Here is a 19,852-nt window from a genome sequence, read left to right on the forward strand (position 1 = left end):
ACCAGGGTATGTACACCCATCACCAGGGTCAGTATACCCATCACCAGGGTCTTCATATCTATCACCAGGATCAGAGTGCGTATCACCAGAGTCTGTACACCCATAACCAGGGTCAGTATACCCATCACCAGGGTATGTACACCCATAATCAGGGTCAGCATACCCATCACCAGGGTCTCAATACCTATCACCAGGGTCAGAGTACGTATCACCAGAGTCTGTGTGCTCATGACCAGGGTCTGTACATCCGTAGCCAAAGTCAGTATACCCATCACCAGGGTCTCAATACCTAACACCAGGGTCATAATGCTTATCACCAGAGTCAAAGTACGTATCACCAGAACTGTAAACATATCACCTGGGTCATTATTCCTTTTAGTAGGGTCAGTGTTCGTAGTACTAGGGTCTGTGTGCCCATCATCATGGTCTGTATATTCATAACAAAGGTCAGTTTACCCTTCACCAGGGTCTTAATACTTTTCACCAGGATAGTGTAGGCATCAATAGGGTCTGTGTGCCCATCACCAGGGTCAGTATACCTAATACAACAGTCAGTGCACTTATCATTAGGGTTTGTATATCCATTACCTGAGTCAGGTAATACTGACCCTGTTGATAAGTAGAGTGACCCTGGTGATAGGTATACTGATCCTGGTGAAGATTACACATACCTTGGTGATACGGACACTCATGACCCTTGTGATAGGTATACTGTCTCAGGTGATGGTTATACTTACCCTGGTTATAGATTTTGAGATTCTGGTGTTACGTATGCTGACCCTTAGAATATCTACACGTTTTTGTATACCGACTCTGGTGATGGATACATACTGACCCCTGTGATTGGCTACAGACCCTTGTGATACGTACACTGACTCTGTCGATAGGTATACTGACCCTGGTGATAGAGAATGTGATAGATATACTGGTGATAAATGTACTGACTCTTGTGATAGGTATACTGACCTTGGAGATGGGCCCTCAGACCCACGGATGCGTACACTGACACGGCCGTTAGGTAAACTAACTCTGGTGATAGGTAATAGGTACAGTTATCCTGGTGAAAGTCTACTGATCAAAGTAATGGATGTACAAACCCTGATGATAAGTGCACTGACTGTTGTGATAGATATACTGACCCTAATGATGGGCACACAGACCCTATTGATTCGTAAACTATTCCTGGTGATAAGTATTTAGACCCTGGTGATGGGCATCCTGGCCCTGGTTATGGGTGTACTGACTCTGGTGATGGGCACACAGACTCAGAGGCATCACCTTTATGAGGCATCACCTTTATGAGACAACCTTTATGAGATAAACAGACTTACCAGTATTCCTGCTAAAGAATATGTAGTTAATTGAATGGCAAACAGAAACACTACTGTAGTATTTCTTAATTCGATACGTTTGAATTTTTACCAACGTAAACTCATATATGATGTCTAAAGCTAATTCCTGTGTATGTGTTGTTCTATTATACGTCGGTTTCTGCAAAGTTTATTACACTGTGTTCGCAGCATAGTCTGTTAAAAATTAAAAATATCTTGATAAACATAACTTTAATTAATTCCCTTTCATTTTGGTATGTCATCCTTTTTCTCCTTGACTGAATCTCACTGGATCAATATTTTACATTCCATGTTTTATATCTCATTATAGATATTTCTATCACACGTTAACATATCAATCTTTATACGATGGTCAACATAAATCTTTAGCAATAGGAAGATGCAATACAAAATATTCTCATAATAAAGAGCTATAACATTTTATGTGGTTAGACAAATATATAAGAGATACAAGAAAGTTTAAACAAATAACGTGCCTCTATGCACATTTTGTATCAAGAAATTACTTATTCTTAGTTAAATATTAACATCAGGTATGAAAAAAAATGACTCGGACAAATTTTGTATCGATGTTGTACAGATATATTTTCCAAAAATGCAATTTTATCTAGAAAGAATATCTCGATATAATATTCTGATACCACAAGCCTCTCTACCCTCTTGTACGAACAAGATGATTTATGATTAGTCATAAAACCAGGTATTGGATATCCAGGTGCTATTCCCGGTAAACATTTGACGTTCTGGTTAGTTACAGATAAGCGCCCTGAAATGTAGAAATGCATACAAGAAAAGAAACCACGTGTTTTTTGAATGAAACGCAATTGAATATTCTCAAAATAGTTTTGTGCATTGTTAAAATCGGTGGCTTCTTTGTCATTAGTAGCATTCTTCCGACTGTGTAAGTAATATATTTTACTTTTATATCAATGGCATAGAATAGGTCGATTTATTTAAAGTTTTCAAATATTTAAACACACAACAGAAAATCCACCATTTACAAGTTGAACTCTTTATTTAAAGTTTTGGTAACATAAATGGTTTGTTGCTGTCATTTTGATTGATATTGCTTAATATATATTACTTTCTTGAGAAAAAAACAACTGGTGAATGCATATGTATCATATTTAATAATATTTCTTGTTTGATTTTAAGCTTGTGAAATAGAGTGTAATTGCAAACGTTTTCGTTTGTTTCAAGTGTATACCTTTTTTTAAAAATAAATTGAACAACTAGGACTCAACTATGACATTTGACAAACACTTCTGAAATGAAACGAGGAAAGTTTGTTTATATAGATAAAAGCAAAGCCAATCCTCGATACTAGTTAATTCTTTCTATAAAAATATGACCCTATTTCAATGACTCAACCATAGAATTAGTTTATAATTTTGTAGAAAAAATTAGATGTTACATTATCAGAAGATTAAATCAAAATGTTCATATCACTCGTCCAACAGTAAAAAAAAATAGCAATAAAAATCAATAACAATATCATTTACCTCCCCATTTCTTTCCTTTGAGGTTTTTAAAGTCTTACCATTTTTAGTAAAAATGTTATTCTAGAGCTAGATCTTGAGCAGCATGGTGACATTTTATTATTATATTATTTTACAAGTCATTAGAATAATAAGCAAATTTAAAGATGATTTAAAATTATCTAAAATACGTTACATTTTTTGTTAAAAAGTTGGATACAATGCTTGATATTATAAACCATTTAAAATAAACCATAATTAAGGTAGTCCTATACTCGGCACTAAATGGGCTCAATCATTTAAAGCTTAGCTTTAAATGATAAATATACATTCTAGCAATACGTATACAAAAAAATTATGTATATTTACATGCTAGTTTGTTTGTTATCATCTCTCAGACGGGTGTACCCCCTTATAAATTATTGATAATTATGAAATTTGCCAGACGCCCGTTCTTCCTAAAAATAATTACCAATTTTGGGAAAATTAGAACTGAACATACAAAATAGAGTATAAATATTTATTTACGCCATATCTCATCAATAATTTTGCGCAAATTTTTGTAAGTAAGTACGCTTTATGGACCTGATGTATCAAAATAAAATGCAAAAAATGCAATGCTAGTATCGCGTTGGTTATTTTTATGGACTTAAACTTAAATTCATGGTGTTTATTCTTAGATTGGCATCTTAGAAAGATTTGGTAAAATAAACTATATGTTGACGGATTACTTTTCACGCTATAAGCTCTAAACCAAGTAGACCCTGACGAAAAAATCCGTAAAAATCACATTTTGCTACAGTTTTCTGCCTAGATCTGTCAACAATGTTAGATATCATTTGAACATTTAAATTTAATTAATTGACGATTTGTTCAATTCGAAATAGCTTCTGTCTCTAAATTTAAACCGGTTTTAGTAAAAGAAAAAGAAAAATTCGGGGGGGGGGGGGGCATCAAAACAAATAAGATATAAGCATACCTGAGATCCTGGTTAATTAGAAACCTCGTTTTTCATTTTACTTTAACAGAATCGAGTTTCTCAACATTAATCATTTCTATCTCTCATAGAATACATATATTACCGTTGTAATTGCTTATTATTGCCATTGTTTACAACAGCGATGTAGAGCAAAATCAATACCGGGTATCTAAAACGCTTTGTAAAAGTCGAACCAATATTGTAAAATCCGTATTATGACGTAGTGCGATACTCGGACTACTTTAAAACAGGTTTACACGTTCACAACAAGCCCTTCACCTCTTTTGAACGAACGAAATGACTTAATGATTTAGCAGGTACATGTATTTGGTATTTAGTTGTAATACTTGGGAAACATTTGCTAGTAAAAAACCCGCGCGTTTTAAATTGCGGGTCGTAAATAAAATCAAACTCCTGAAAGTACTGAAAAGCACCAAGCCTTGAAGAAAATGCTTTTAAAAATACTGAATGTTAAATATGTATATAAAGCACAGGGCGGGTGTGACCGGTCAGCAGAGAATGCTCTCTCCTCCATGACACCTGATCCTACCTCTATCTTATTAAAGGTCCGTGTTGCTCTGCTTTGAATTTGTATTTCGTTTTATGGATTTTTTGAGATGGCTGACAGTTTGTTATTGTCATTTTCTCATATATATATATATATATATATATATATATATATATATATATATATATATATATATATATATATATATATATATATATATATAATCCAAAATGAGTGAAAGGTGATATCACACAGTATAAATAATCAAAAAAGAAAAAGAAAATGAACAGTTCCAAAGTTTCTATTCACTAGCGCTTTCTGGATTTACATCCTTCTTTAGGTGAATGTACATAAGTTATGAAATTGTTTTCCTTAGAAATATATATATATATATATATATATATATATATATATATATATATATATATATATATATATATATATATATATATATATATATATATATATATATATATATATATAGTTAAGAGTCATATTTGAGTCGTAATTTGTTCGGTATTGTAAAAATGCACTTACTCAGAAATCTGAAATGAAACAGAATTCGGATATGTTTTATTTATAGAAACTTTATGTTTTTAATTGATCAATGCATATTCATAATGTCATGTACACTGAAGAGAAAATGCTTATGACTTAAAAAATATATCACAACTATAGCATCTAACGATTAATTTACCTGCATCTTTGTCTTGGAAGCATAGATTTTTATCCATTAGACTATAAAGTCAAAATTTATATTTTACAAAATAATAATCTGCCGTAGAGTTTATTTAAAATTATCGTAATTGATTTGACATTTCTTGAAACCAAGCGCTTTTGCAATCATTTTATATTTATATTGCTAGTTTGTTTTACTATAATTTTGCTAATATGTAGCAACTACACAGTAAATGCTTTTTGTGAAGAAAATATAGAAAATACGAATGTCGCCAATAACAAAGATCAGATGATATTTTATATTTGTTTATGTTTATTTGCTAGCTTTAATCGAACGATATTTCGTCTCCTCTGCTCCAATACTCTTATGCAAAGATGGGCCTAAGACCTCCAATATATTAACATTACCGGAAGTTAGAATATTAAACAAAATAGAGCCGCTTCTCATCAATTTTAGTATCTGTTAGACAACCTTTTCTGAGGTATATTTCAGGATATATCATTGAATTAAATGAAAGTTTACATTTTATGAGAGGTACGGTTTGTCGCTGTTTAACAAATTTCATAAAAATGTGTTTTTATTTGCTCCTACGCTAGTGTCATAAAAGTATTTCACCGTAGGTTTACGTCAAAACCTGGCTAAGGCAAAATTATTTCCGAATTTCCTTCAAATAGCGTTTCCGTCTGTGACAGGGCTAACTGTTTTCCCCTTTTTAAGATTAAAAAGATAATTTTTAAGATATCTGACTATCCAAATTTTGTTATAATACGAGGTCACTTGAATTGACTTAGGGAGGTCCGGGCGACATAAACAAACTCTCATGCAACGCTGGATGCAGCTGTGTTTTTTGCTACTTTTTGCTACTTAATTGTAAATGAAGTGTTAGTTATAAAGATGTTAAGCGGATGTCAAGTGGATTTTGTCCAGAAGTTCGTTTAAATTTATTAGCTGTATTTAAATATCTGCATTTTGGTAAAGATATATAGTAAAAGTTAAGGACGATGGATCTAATTCGATTTGCGCAGATTTTTTGCACACCTAAAAAGAGTAATTGTTACAAACATTGATTTCTCAATATTACGTCACAATTACTGAAACCCAATTAAAGAAATCGCTTATGAAATGTATAGTTGTTCTACGTTATCAATACACACTTTATGTAGTTCACGTAGTGGCTGACCTTGCTATAAATCAAATTGGTACAATACGCTTTTTAACATCATTTACATGTGGTATGCACAAATTTTTTTCGGAGATGTCAGAGTAGTGAGTTCTATATGTGAGCTTAAGTTATTTAAAACCATCTACATAGGTTAGTTTACAAAGTTTGAGGAAGTAAACAAACTATTTACATTTCGATCCGCTTTAATACTCGTATCGAAAATGGTCTAAAACCGCCCCTGTGCTTACGTTATGAAGTATTTTATCATACACCAATGTTAAGCATACTCTGATAATTGTTTTGTTTCATTAATAAACCTCTAAATAATGTACAAAAACTTTTTCGTTTTAGTTTGCGCAGTACTTCTAAAGAAAAAATAAAGAAAAATAACGACAAATTGCACTTTGGCATGTGCCCCAAATAAAACCGAAATAAAGGACATGATCTATTTTTAGATTAAGGAATGAATGCAGTATTTATTTGTTTTATGCGGTATAAAATTCTTTGGGACAGTTTACATTTTATGAACCCCGATTTTTTTTTTAACAAATAGCGTAAACTGTTTCAAACCATTTTATATCGTTTAAAACTAAGAGATATTGAATTCATTGAATATGATTTAAATTTTTTTTCTTAATTGTAGATAAAAACAATTATTTGACCTTTAAAATGACGTCAAATTGTACAAAATTTAAACGTAACGTCGGGCAGATTGATACATTTTGACATTAGTCTTACTTTGATGTAGGCAACATTCTTTTACGATTTTAAATAATTTTTTAGCCAATCAAAAAGCGCGTTCCTACCAGAACTATATTATATGATATTTATTCAAAATCATCAATTACAATATTTCAAAATCTTTTGCTTAGTTTTTCAAATTTTTTTTCTCTCACAAGAACGCTTTTCTTTATAACATTGATTTGAAAAAGAGAGGTAATACAAACATTTTGTGAAATGGTCTCTACTAAAAATCTTATACAATTTTTTTGTTATTTTTGAATGATTTTGATGTTCAAATCTTTGGCAACTCTAACTCATGATACATTTTCATGGAAATCACTTTTGTAGACGTGAATTGGGTCTGACGTCCTTAATACTGTAATGACACCTGTAATAAATACGTATGATGCTATATTTCTGCCATACACATAACGTTTGGTCAACAAAATTACCTCGTCAATTCACGATAGCTATCTTGAAATTCAATAAACTTTGCTCGATAAGTTGATAAAATATGAATTTTATTGTTTTATTGCGCCAATTCAAAATAATTTATTACGGTTTTTTGTGATGCGAAATAACAATCTGACAATTTGAATAAAATAATGTCACTTTGACCATCCACACAAGTTTTACTCAAACTAGCTTTCCGCTAATGAAATCTAATGACAAACACCGTCTATATAGATTAAGGAGTTAATTTTGTAATGATTATATAAATTATTAATCAATTCAACGGAAAATTTGTTACATGTTTAATAACATTTTTTTTGACAAATAAATGATGTAGAAATTGGTATTTGCATAATTTTGCTTATGTAAATCCCTTATAATATTAAATTACGAGGGTTGTCCAAAAAGTTCGTAGACACGTGTAATTTTATTCAACATAACGGTGCCATTTTCAGTAAAGTATGATATTTTAATATAGAGGATAATAATGCATACGTATAAAAATCAGAGCAATACACATTTTTGTATTGGAATTATCATTATATGTACATTGCCTAACTGAGGTTGAGTTATGACGACGCTTCTATAACGTCATAGTCCTGGGAGTAATTTGCCGCGTTCACTGTTTGGCAAGATGGTACAATCGCAAACTCCATCAAAATATCGCTTGTGATACTTGTGGATAAGTAAACTAGGATATTTCTATGTTTGCCCTGCTTCCTCCATCGTTTGTTTTGGTTCTATTGGTGTTTTACCTCAGTCGACACGATTTTTATGACCGAGCGCTGTCTCGTCAGCTGACCTCGCTTTTTCATTTTTAATGAAATTCATTTAAATGTCCTCTGCTTCTTTGAAAATAGCTTGAGATGACGTATGACAATGAGGTACACCATACAGACTACATCACGATAGAAGATTTAAAGTTTTAAAATCTTTTATAAAAACTGTATTTATAAATATCTAAAGACTTAAAATTGTGGACAATGTTTACGTTGTCCAGCATTTAAGCATATTTACAAGCATACACATTACAATAAAACAAATTAGCATCTAATATATAAACACACACATGGAACCTAGACCCTTCACATGGCGTCGTAATTTTATACATGTCATGAATTCTGATGAAGATTACGCCAAGCGATTGGCAAAATCTGTAAAAGAAGAACTTGATACCTTGTCAGAGTGGGTTAAAAGCATCAGTTATATATTTAAATCTCGTATTAAACGACTGAGAGGTCAAATGAAAACCATCTCTCCTTCTGTTTTCAGTAAAGCAGAGGTGAAAAAAGAACTAGACAGACTGCATATCTTCAATATCCTCAATACACAAAATGAATTTGATTTGTATTATTCTGGATTCCAAAGCTTCACAAAAGTCCTTACAAAAAGAGATATATAGCAGGTTGCAGTAAATGTTCTACCAAACCTCTATCTTTACTCCTTACTAAAACTCTTACAGTAGTGAAGGAGAAACTTCAAGAGTACAGTACAACAATATACTACAGAAGTGGTGTGAATCAGATGTGGATACTAACAAACTCTAGAGAATTGTTAGAAACTTTGAGGTCACAAAATCTTACCAAAATCAATAGCATCAGAACGTACGATTTTTCAACGCTTGATACAATTGTTCCCCATAACAAATAAAAATCTAGACTTTTTTATATCATCGACAGTCGTTTCTTCAATAAAAATGGAAGCCGTAAAAATGCTTATCTTGTCACTGGAAATCTAAAAAATTATTTTGTTAAAACCATTGATTGCACACACAAGTGCTCTGACGTTGACATTAAAAAGATGCTTGAGTTTCTGATAGACAACATCTATGTAGTGTTTGGAAATCAAGTCTTCCAACAATCTGTTGGAATTTCCATGGGTACCAATTGTGCCTGATTGTTAGCAGATCTATTTTTGTAATTTTATGAATCAGAATATATTCAAAAGCTTGTACGTGAAAATTTTGTATCACTTGCTGTTGCCTTCAACTCAACATTCAGGTACAGTACCGATCAGACCCAGCCTAACAGAAAGTAAACCCCAACTAAACCATGGGTTTACTTTCTGGGTTTACTCTGAGTTTACTAGAGTGGACCCAGAGTAAACCCAGAGTAAAACGAAAGTAAACCCAGAGTGGACACAGAGAGTATACCCAGTCAGAAGTATACCCCTGAAAGCAGACGCTAACTGTGTATTCCGAATATACAAAACGGTAGGAATTACAGGGGATGGTAAGATAAAATACTATTCTGCTTCACACTTCAGTGCATACAGTTGATTTCAAAAGCAATTTCAAAGTAAACCCAAAGTAAACCCCGAGTTGACCCAAATTTTCAAACATAGGTAATCACAGATTACAAAGCTCACCGAGACGAGACATCACCCTTATGAGACTTCACCTTTATGAGACAACCTTTATCATATTATATGAAAACCATCCTTTATGATCTTGGATATTCATGGATTCTGTTATGACACATTATCGCATATCATCTGTTAAAAAATTGTATGATAATCATTTGATCATATGTTAATCAATACAATAAATTAAAATTAAAAAGTGCATACTATATACTTACAATATATATCATATAATAGCATAAAATACCGTACAAAAATTGTGAGATATGATATTGTATCGTATGGTATGACATTGTATTGTGTTATACATTATTTTATTTTATCAAATAAAACAATATCATAAAACATAATACAATATATTATTATATGAAACAATATCATATTGCAATAAAGCATCATAACATTGTGTTATTATATTGTATGATATAGTATGATATTGTATTGTATGATACTGTATCATATTTGATAAATAATATGATATTGTATTATGTGATACAATATAATTTGATACAACATTGTATCATATCAAATGATACAATATCATGGGATAAGATAAAATATTTTCTAATACAATTATTTTATACATATTGTATCATGTGATACAATAAAATATATTACAACATCATAAAATACAATTTTATGTAATATTATAATATATCATATAAACCAATATCATATTATACAATATCGTATGATACGATATTGTATAATATTACAATATCATTTATACAATTTCATTTGATATAATTTAATATTACAGAAACCAATATCATATTATACAATACTGTATGATGCAATATCACAGAATATACAATATTATATCATAGAATGCAATATTACATTTTGCAATATCATATGTAATAGTATAATGTGATTTAATAATTACTTAATAAAACAATATAATATTATACAATATTGTATCATAATATACAATAATATACTGAACAATATCATGATACAATATCATATCATAAATATAAAAAAAATACAATATTATATCGTATCATATAACGTTTTACAATATAACATATGGTATTATATTGTCTCCTATTAAACAAGAGTGTTTCATATCATACAATACTGTATCATAGATATCATGTTATATCATTTAACAACATCTACATCTAATTATCAAGCAGGTTTGAGTGAGGTAGGAAATTTCTTTAGCATCCTTGATAATGCAGATCAGGCTCTGCATCTGAAGCAACCTCTGCGTTTCATTTATAATATAGTTAAATCAACTATGCAACCTATCATCTATAAAACATGTGACCTGTTCCGAAAAACTAAACCTCATCAAGCATCATAAACCTGTGGCTCAGATTCAGCATTCAAGCCTGCCAGGTGCATCAGTATCATAAGACGCACCATCCATGAAAGTTTGGTGAAGTTAGGACCAGTAATAACTAAGATATCATCATCAGAGGGCACCAGCAATTAAAAACTTTACCTCCTCAGGCATCCCAAACCTATGGCTCTGATTCAGCATCCATGCCTGTCAGGTGCATCTGTATCATAAGACTCACCATCTATTCAGGTTGGGTGAAGTAGTAATAGCTTAGATACAGGACCTGCACCAAAAACTTTAACCAGCTCCGGACGCCAATGCTCCCCTTGCTTTCGTCTTGGTGAGCTAAAAAGGCGAAAGCGCGAAGATTCGAAGGCGAGAGTGCGAAGTTGCAAAGGCAAAGAAGCGATAGTATTGTCACTTTTTCGCCTTCGCAACTTGGCACTTTCGTCTTTGCATGTTCGCGCTTCGGCGTAGCATCTTTTATATTCTTCCTATTGTTCATGAATTATACTTGCATTGAGGATTTCCACTATTACAAACTGCTGGGTATGCAAGTGCATCACGCGGAATTAATGATGAAACCAAAATTATTTAAAGTTTACTCCACTGTTAGGCATTATAACCAAGCTGAAGTTAGTAGGCACTGACAGCAGCCATTACGCCAGTAGAGGTTAACAGCCAATAAGGAAAATCGTCAAAGTACTGAGAAAATATATTTTACTTTATCGTCGGCATACTTTAGTAAGTTTAGTTAATACCAAGATGATTAATGCAACAATAGTTTGTATGAGCATTTGTTACTTTGGATACAATAAAGATCGTGTGATCAAAATCAAGGGGGATATAAACCCCCTAACATGGGCCCTATCCTCTTATCAACGCTTTAAGAAACAATCTTTTCTTATTATAATCGATCAGTATTTATTATGTATCAGGCTTGGGGTAATGCTAAATGTAATGGTAATGCATTGCAATGCATTACATGTTTTCAAAGTAATGCTAGTAATGTGTAATGCCACAAAATTAGCATTACAAGTAATGGTAATGTAATTCATTACTTTCCAAAATCTAGTGTAATGCTGGCAATACATGGCATTACTTTGCATTACTATGCTTATTTATGCATGTTCACTTTAAAAAATGTGATGAATAAATGAATAGTTGAAATTGAATTTGACTAAATTTATTTTTTCAGAAGAAAGAAATAATTCTTGAGATAAAAATGTTTTAATTGTATTATTAAAAAAAAGATTTTTAAAAATTCTTTTTTGAATTGTTAATATTACATTTTTAAGAGTGTTGTTATTAAGAGTTTTTAATCATTTAAACAATTTACTCCAATTAGTTTGCACTTCAATAAGAAATGTGTCAACAACACACTATGCCCCCCCAGGATAATCTAAGTATCAAAACAATCTATTGTTATAAGAAGTGCTAAACACCCCAATCCCCTTTCCTTCGCTATGTCCCAATAGAATAGGCGACAGACATGCACCTTTGAAAGCAAAATGAATGCACTGTCCATCCATGATGAAAAACAATATCACTTCCAATATTACAACCCATTTGAAAATAATTTTACTTACTTATTCTCTCTCTCTCTCTCTCTCTCTCTCTCTCTCTCTCTCTCTCTCTCTCGTCTCTCTCTTGTATATTAAGTATACCGTACATTAGTTTGGACTGTTAGAAAATTCAAGATTCATGTGTTTTTTCTATTATTGCACTTAATATATCCTAAGATAAAGATCGTCAAACAGTACTTTTCAGTCCAAGCTTCGACTGCTCCTGTAAAAAATTTATTTAGTATAGCTGGGAAGATTTTCAAACTAACAGGATGCAGTTAAAAGATGAACCCTTTGAAACTTCGATCATAAAGTGCAACAGCAATCTTTTGTCTTAAAGTGTCCTCAGTAGAAAGAAATACGATTCAAATACAGTATCTTAAGAAATATAACCCGGAAAAACCATCTGTTTATGAATTAATACAATTAAGTGTCCAAAATTATAAAGATTTGTGTAATCTGGGGAAATATCTCTATTTAGCTTTTGATAACCGCAACATTATTCCATAAATTGTTTTTTGTTATGTATGTAATTCTGTGTCTCTATTTCGTATCCTACATTGTATCATGCCAAATGTCTATAAATATCATTTTACTTATGTAATATGTAGTTCATAATGCCACAAGATGATTATATATTGAGCAAATAAAGAATAACTCATGTAAAGTCATTGAATTTGAACCTGATACTGAGCATGAACCTGTAGATATGTTAAAGAGTGTTTTATATTTGAAACATTTGCAAAAACTCTTTATTAGCGTTACTTTTTTAAAACAAAGTAATGGTAATGGTAATGCATTACTTCAAGAAAATCAAGTAATGGTAATGGTAATTTAATGCCCAAATTCATGAAGTAATGGTAATGTAATGCATTACTTTACAATGTAATTCGCCCCAAGCCTGTTATGTATTAAGATTTACTATAGTCAGGTACTCTTCACACATTTGCTCTAGAAGAATAAAGTTTATTCATGATCACAAAGACAACATTACAACAAATGTTTAGAATATTGATGTTCATGTATCACATAGAAGAAAACAAAACTAACGCAAAATGATTTTTTAAAAATCACTTTCCTCACGAAATGTAAATAAAAAGAATTCATATTCCTACGTTACTTGTCCCCCTAGTCTTTTTCCATAAAGATATATACATGTATCATTCTAAGATTGACAATTGACCAGTGAATATTGCTTATTATTCTTTCATGATTATTGTTCGTTAATTATCACACAATATCCTCATTGTGTATGAACCTGTCTTTATTTGCGTCATTTCCCGTCGTATGTCGATGAGAGAAGTGACGTAACTGTTAACAATCAATTTACGGCAATATAAGAGTGTTTTGTGCATGCCTGCTACGGATATGAAAAACTACATACAGCGATTTATTTACAAATTCGGTGTTTATAACTTCAAAAGCAGTTGATCAGAGTAAAAAATTAAGCAAATTTTAAAGTCATATCTTGGATACGGTGTAACCAATTTCTATTCATGTTTACAGGGGGGGGGGGGGGTCATTTTTCTATGGGGGTCATTTTTCTTCATGTGTAACATGAAGAAAAATAACCCCTGGGTCTTTTTTCTTCAGAAAAATCCAAATATTCTACAGCTAGGGGGGTCATTATTCTACGTAGAAAAATGACCCCCGGTCATTATTCTACGGGGGTCATTATTCTTCATTACAAAGGGCACACAGACTCTGGTGATACGTACTCTGACCCTGGTGATAGGTATGGAGACCCTGTGATGGGTATACTGGCCCTGGTTATGGGTGTACAGACCCTGGTGATGGGCACACAGACTCTGGTGATACGTTCTCTGACCCTGGTGATAGGTATGGAGACCCTGGTGATGGGTATACTGGCCCTGGTTATGGGTGTACAGACTCTGGTGATGGGCACACAGACTCTGGTGATACGTACTCTGACCCTGGTGATAGGTATGGAGACCCTGGTGATGGGTATACTAGCCCTGGTTATGGGTGTACAGACTCTGGTGATGGGCACACAGACTCTGGTGATACGTACTCTGACCCTGGAGACCATGATGATGGGTATACTGACCCTGGTTATGTGTATACAGACCCTGGTGATAGGTCATGGGTAGATCTACAAGGGGTCAGTGACCTGTTCACCCCTAATACCCCCCCCTCAACAAAATAGCTCCTGAGTAAAAAAAAAAGGAAAATAGATTTCTTCTTTCTTCCCCTCCTAGTCTTGGATTTTTTATTTATTTTAGACTAAGGTGTTTGTAGAACCTGGTGAATGGAACAATGCACGAGATAATATTGGTTTACATAAAGTCTTTATACTAGCATACATGTATGTAATGAAACCATGATATTTTGTTCAGGCACCTAGCATTGTAGCAAAGTGGGTTGAGGGCAGACTCATTCAATCTTGCCTTGAAAAAAACCCCAAATCAATTTAAATACTTTTTAAATAATTGAAAATCCTAATCCGTGGGAGTAGGGGGCTAAGTGTACCTTTAACTTCAATTTCACAGTTTATTTCCTCTCTTTCATTTCAAATTTTACATGGTCCCAAAAACATTGGGGGGGGGGGGTCCAACTGTATCTTAATTTACTTTTTTATAAGTTAATTCAAGAAAAATATTTGCTGCGAGAAAACGTGTGCTGGAGGGGGGCAGTCCCGTCCCCCTGTCCCTGCCCCCATTCCAACCCCCAACCCCCCTCCGATGCTAAGTGCCTGTTGTTTTCCTGTAACATTGATTTTGATTGTTCTCTCAATTGTTTATTTAATTTTTTGGTGTAAAATCTAATGTACATAACATTTTTATCACTTCTGATCATATTTTTCGTATAAAAATCGCATTTTTAAATTGCACATATATCAGTTCGAAGTTCCTCCAAATAGCTTTCGAATTTCCTCCCAATCGTTTACCGATCCCGATGGAAAGTTGGTTCACGCATGCGCACATCCTGGTTATAGTGCCTGGTTATAGGATATAAAAAGTACCCTATTCTATACCTCATGGACGGTAACCTTCAGACCAGGAAGTAATATCATACCTGCGGTTGCCAAGTTAGAGGGGTTTGTAATTATAGCACATTCTATTTACAAAGTACAAGTAAATAAGAAATGAGTATGATAATATTGGATTACATATAATCACCTTAGTTATGTCACATAAGGCATCAATAATATCGGTACACACACATAATATAACAGCTGTATAATATTAGTTTGGGGGGAAACTTGTGGGATCTTGTACATATGAGGAAAAAAAAAAGTACGTATTTCTTGAACTGACTTGTTTATTCATTAAACTGAACATAACTGCTGTTAAATATATTAAAATATAAAAAAAAACCCAGTAGGCCTAGATATAAGCAAGGGTCTTGCGTTTAAATTGTACACTCTCTCAGTAAGTCGATATACCCTATCTTTATCCCACCCTAACCCTGATGACACACAAATTAGCTATTTTGGCCGAAGGTTTTTGAGAAAAGTTTTTTTCAAAGATTTTTTCGATATAAAAAGGGTACATATCATATATCTCGACCTCTCTTCCCATACATTTAACGGCTTATTGATAGAAATTCAGAGGCCTGCCAAACTGCACAGCTGCAGGCTTTGATTGAAAATTTTGTAATATGAAAGGAGGTCTTTCGCTGTACAATGTACATTTGCTGAGAAAAAGGTTGAACCTTTCACATTTAAATTAATAGCTTTGTCTCAAAATAGGGTATGCTAGCTAACATCCCTCTTGATGCAGAAACAGGTGCTTGTGGGCTTCATGCACGGATCTAGAGGGGTACTCTGGGAGGGTGGGGTCTGGAGCTCTCTTGGAAATTATAACTTCTTAAATTTACACACAGAGGTTAAAAGTTATGAAAAATGACTTGGACCCTTCCCCCTTCCCTTAGTAAATAGAATTATCCACCATCCCCGCCCCCTCGCAGGAAAAATTCCTGGATCCACACATACATACTTCATCCAGTAAAAGGTTCCAGAAAAGGTTGTAAATAGAGGTCGCTCATTTAGTCATATCAGAGCAAGAGTCGGCAGTTGTACGTAACAGTTTACTTAACTTTTTGGAGTGAAAATAAATGGGGAATGGCTAAAAATCCTCATATAACGATCGAGATTTGAGCCTAATATCAGCGAAATGTTAAAAATAAGGCTGTCTAACGTTTATTCTATATTATGCACATATTAGATACCGATATATAAACATGATGATTCATTGTTTTAGAAAATAAAACAAACCCATATTTTCAATCTTATCTTTTCCAGTATTTTTAATTACTGGATACATTCATAACATAATTAAATGTAAATGTTTTGAACTCATCTTCAAATTATAGTAAGGATATGAATCAAGCTAAATTATATGTTGTATAATTTATTGGCAATAAAGATCTAAGAATTGCTGTTCTTTTAATTTCAGAATTGTCCACAGTTGTGAAGAAACCGTTTGACCATGGACCCTGAGTACAGCCTCCAGGATGTGGTACGGTGTCATCTCTGTGAGACCCCGGTCCCCCCTCTACACTGTGTCATTTGTAACCTACATCTGTGTAAAGACTGTGAGGGGAAACATCTCTCTGATAAATCCAAACAACACAATGTTGTGCCATTCAAATATCGGGGATCTTTTCCTAAATGTCAAAAACATTCCACCAAAAGATGTGACCATTACTGTGAACAATGCAACATTCCTATTTGTGAACTCTGTGTTTCCTCAAAGGAACACCAAACTCATTATGTTGTGGACTTTTTTGAAAGTTTAAAAAACAAAACACAATTCTTAAAGAAAGATTTTCAAGATTTTGAAAAATTAATTCATCCTAAATATCAAGAGATTTTATCTAGCATTTCAGAGCAAAAGGCTGATCTGAGAGAAAACTCCCAGAAATTGACAACAGCAATCAACAAACATGGAGAGGACTTGCACAGAGAAATAGACACCATTATACAGAAACTGAAATCTTATCTTGATGAAATAGACTCCAAACACCTGGCTGTTCTAAACAAACAGGAAGATGAAATCACACGCACCATTTCTGAAATCACACAGACCATTGCTGATGTGAAGAAGTTACTGGACTCCAATGATGTCAGCGGTGTCTCTGCCTATAAATCCAGGAGTGATGAATTCAGAAGATTGCCTCCTAAACTCACAGTGGCCTTACCAAGTTTTACCCCTCAGATCAACAAAAAACAGCTTTATCAACAGTTTGGTTCTCTGTCAGCGTCATCTATCAAAACAGAAGAACATGGCTACACAATGGATTCTCCCCCGGACAGACCGCTCATTGATGTACGACGGATCATCACACAGATAAACACTGAGTGTGTAAGATTATTCAGTGTGTCCTGTGTGGGTGAAGAACTGTGGACGTGTAGCTTTTATGACAACAAGATGAGACTCTACAACCAGCAGGGGGAACTAATGAAGTCAGTCCAAACCGAGTCAGGGAATGATCCATGTGACATAGCAGTGACAAGGGGTGGGGATCTAGTTTATACTGATTACAAAGATAGAACTGTGAACATAGTGAAGAATACACAGATACAGACACAGATACAGACAGTGATCAGATTACGGGGGTGGAGACCTCGCGGTGTCTGTAGTACTTCCTCTGGTGACCTCCTGGTTGTCATGGTCAGTGATGATAATAAACATACAAAAGTTGTGTGTTACTCTGGCTCCACAGAGAAACAAAGTATTCAGTACGATGACAAAGGACGACCTCTCTATTCATTTGTTGGATATAAATACATCAGTGAGAACAGGAACCTAGATATCTGTTTGTCAGACTGTGACGCCCGTGCAGTAGTGGTGGTCAATCAGGCCGGGAAACTCCGGTTTACCTACACTGGTCCTCCGTCCACTACCAAAGGATTATTTATACCATACGGCATCACAACAGACAGCCAGGGTCAGATCCTGACCGCAGACTGTTACAACTACTGTATCCACATCCTGGACCAGGACGGACAGTTCCTCCGTTACATTGACAACTGTGGTTTAAAGAATCCATGGGGTCTATGTGTGGACACCAGAGACAACCTCTTTGTGGCTGAACACATCACAGGTACAGTGAAGAAAATACAATATAACATGTAAATAAACAATACATGTGACAAAACACAAACCATAGGTGATGTGTTATTACATTTAGATAGACTCCGTATATGTATTCATGAAGCACTGTTATTGAATGAAACTGTTTGTTTGTCATGTAAGCAAATTACATATGGACATTTTGTGTACATGTTTATTGATTCCACGTATAGAATTGTTCTACATAGGGATGTTTTTTAGTTTAAATAAGTCCAGAGGGCTCTAATACAACACAGTTCAGTTTTATATAAGATGAATTTTACTAACAAAACATTGATGCATAATGTGCATGATGGCTTCATTTGTTATTGACTTCATATTGAGTAGTCGACAAAGAAAACTCGTGTTGACATCCATTGTTCTACGTTTAATGTATCCTTTTATGATTTTGCATGATTACCGTATTTAGATATTACTGGTAAATTATGTTGATGCACTACTCATAACATATTGAGTTTAATAAAACAACCACTGTACATTTGTTTATCTGAATTATGTCCTTTATGTTCAATTATTTGATTTTATGGATGACAGAATGTCGGATCAATAGTTGTGAATTTTTGCAATTTTCAAATTTTCAAATTGATTTTGATTAATGCATATCTTGATGTGAAAGGTGAAGCAGATGGCTCAGCAGTGATATTTGTCTCACCTGACTCTGTACTTTGCTTGGTTCCTTAGTTTTTAATGCAAAAAAAGAAAATATATGCTAAGTGGTCATAAGTATTAGGTCAGTCTCTCAAAGGTCACTGGTTCAAGCCCTGCTGTGGTCACTCGATTTAGTGGGACCATGTGTCCTTATATAGACAAGGAACTTTATCTTTATTGTCAACACCCACACAACTGTAATGGGTTCCGGATTAAAAAATATGCCAGGGAATAACCTCTAATTGGACCGATGTCATATCCAAGGGGAGTCGAGGTTTTTCATCTGCTTAGCAAACACCTGTGGAATTAGCACCAAACATACACACCTTAAGATTTGGAGAACCTGGGGTCAAAGATCATGGAGCCACCTGTCCTTGACATGCAGCAGGTGGTGGAGGACTCAACAACCAGGACCCCCCTCATATTTGTCCTGTCCCAAGGAGTGGATAGTATCTGTGGTCTCTTTGATTGTATTCTTCCAAATTTTGAAACAGTGTTTTAAAAAGACGCTTTAAAAAGAATATGTAGAAGTGTAATGAATTTATTATATAATCATTT

The 19,852-nt window shown here is 33.7% G+C and overlaps 1 protein-coding gene across 1 annotated transcript; it reads left to right on the forward strand.

Moving 5' to 3' along the window:
• The first annotated feature begins 15,385 nt into the window (after positions 1-15,385).
• Positions 15,386-19,130, forward strand: LOC109619775 (E3 ubiquitin-protein ligase TRIM71). Its single transcript, XM_066069907.1, has 2 exons — positions 15,386-15,606; positions 16,967-19,130. Exon 2 carries the CDS (start codon positions 17,000-17,002, stop codon positions 18,647-18,649), a length of 1,650 nt encoding a protein of 549 aa, XP_065925979.1. The 5' UTR covers positions 15,386-15,606; positions 16,967-16,999; the 3' UTR covers positions 18,650-19,130.
• Positions 19,131-19,852: the final 722 nt, after the last annotated feature.

This window comes from Magallana gigas, chromosome 8 (assembly GCF_963853765.1).
Source record: "Magallana gigas chromosome 8, xbMagGiga1.1, whole genome shotgun sequence".
Lineage (NCBI taxonomy): Eukaryota > Metazoa > Mollusca > Bivalvia > Ostreida > Ostreidae > Magallana > Magallana gigas.

Bases quoted from the DNA above. Each gene is read 5' to 3' on its own strand.
- LOC109619775 (XM_066069907.1), top strand. From the start codon at position 17,000: ATGGACCCTGAGTACAGCCTCCAGGATGTGGTACGGTGTCATCTCTGT.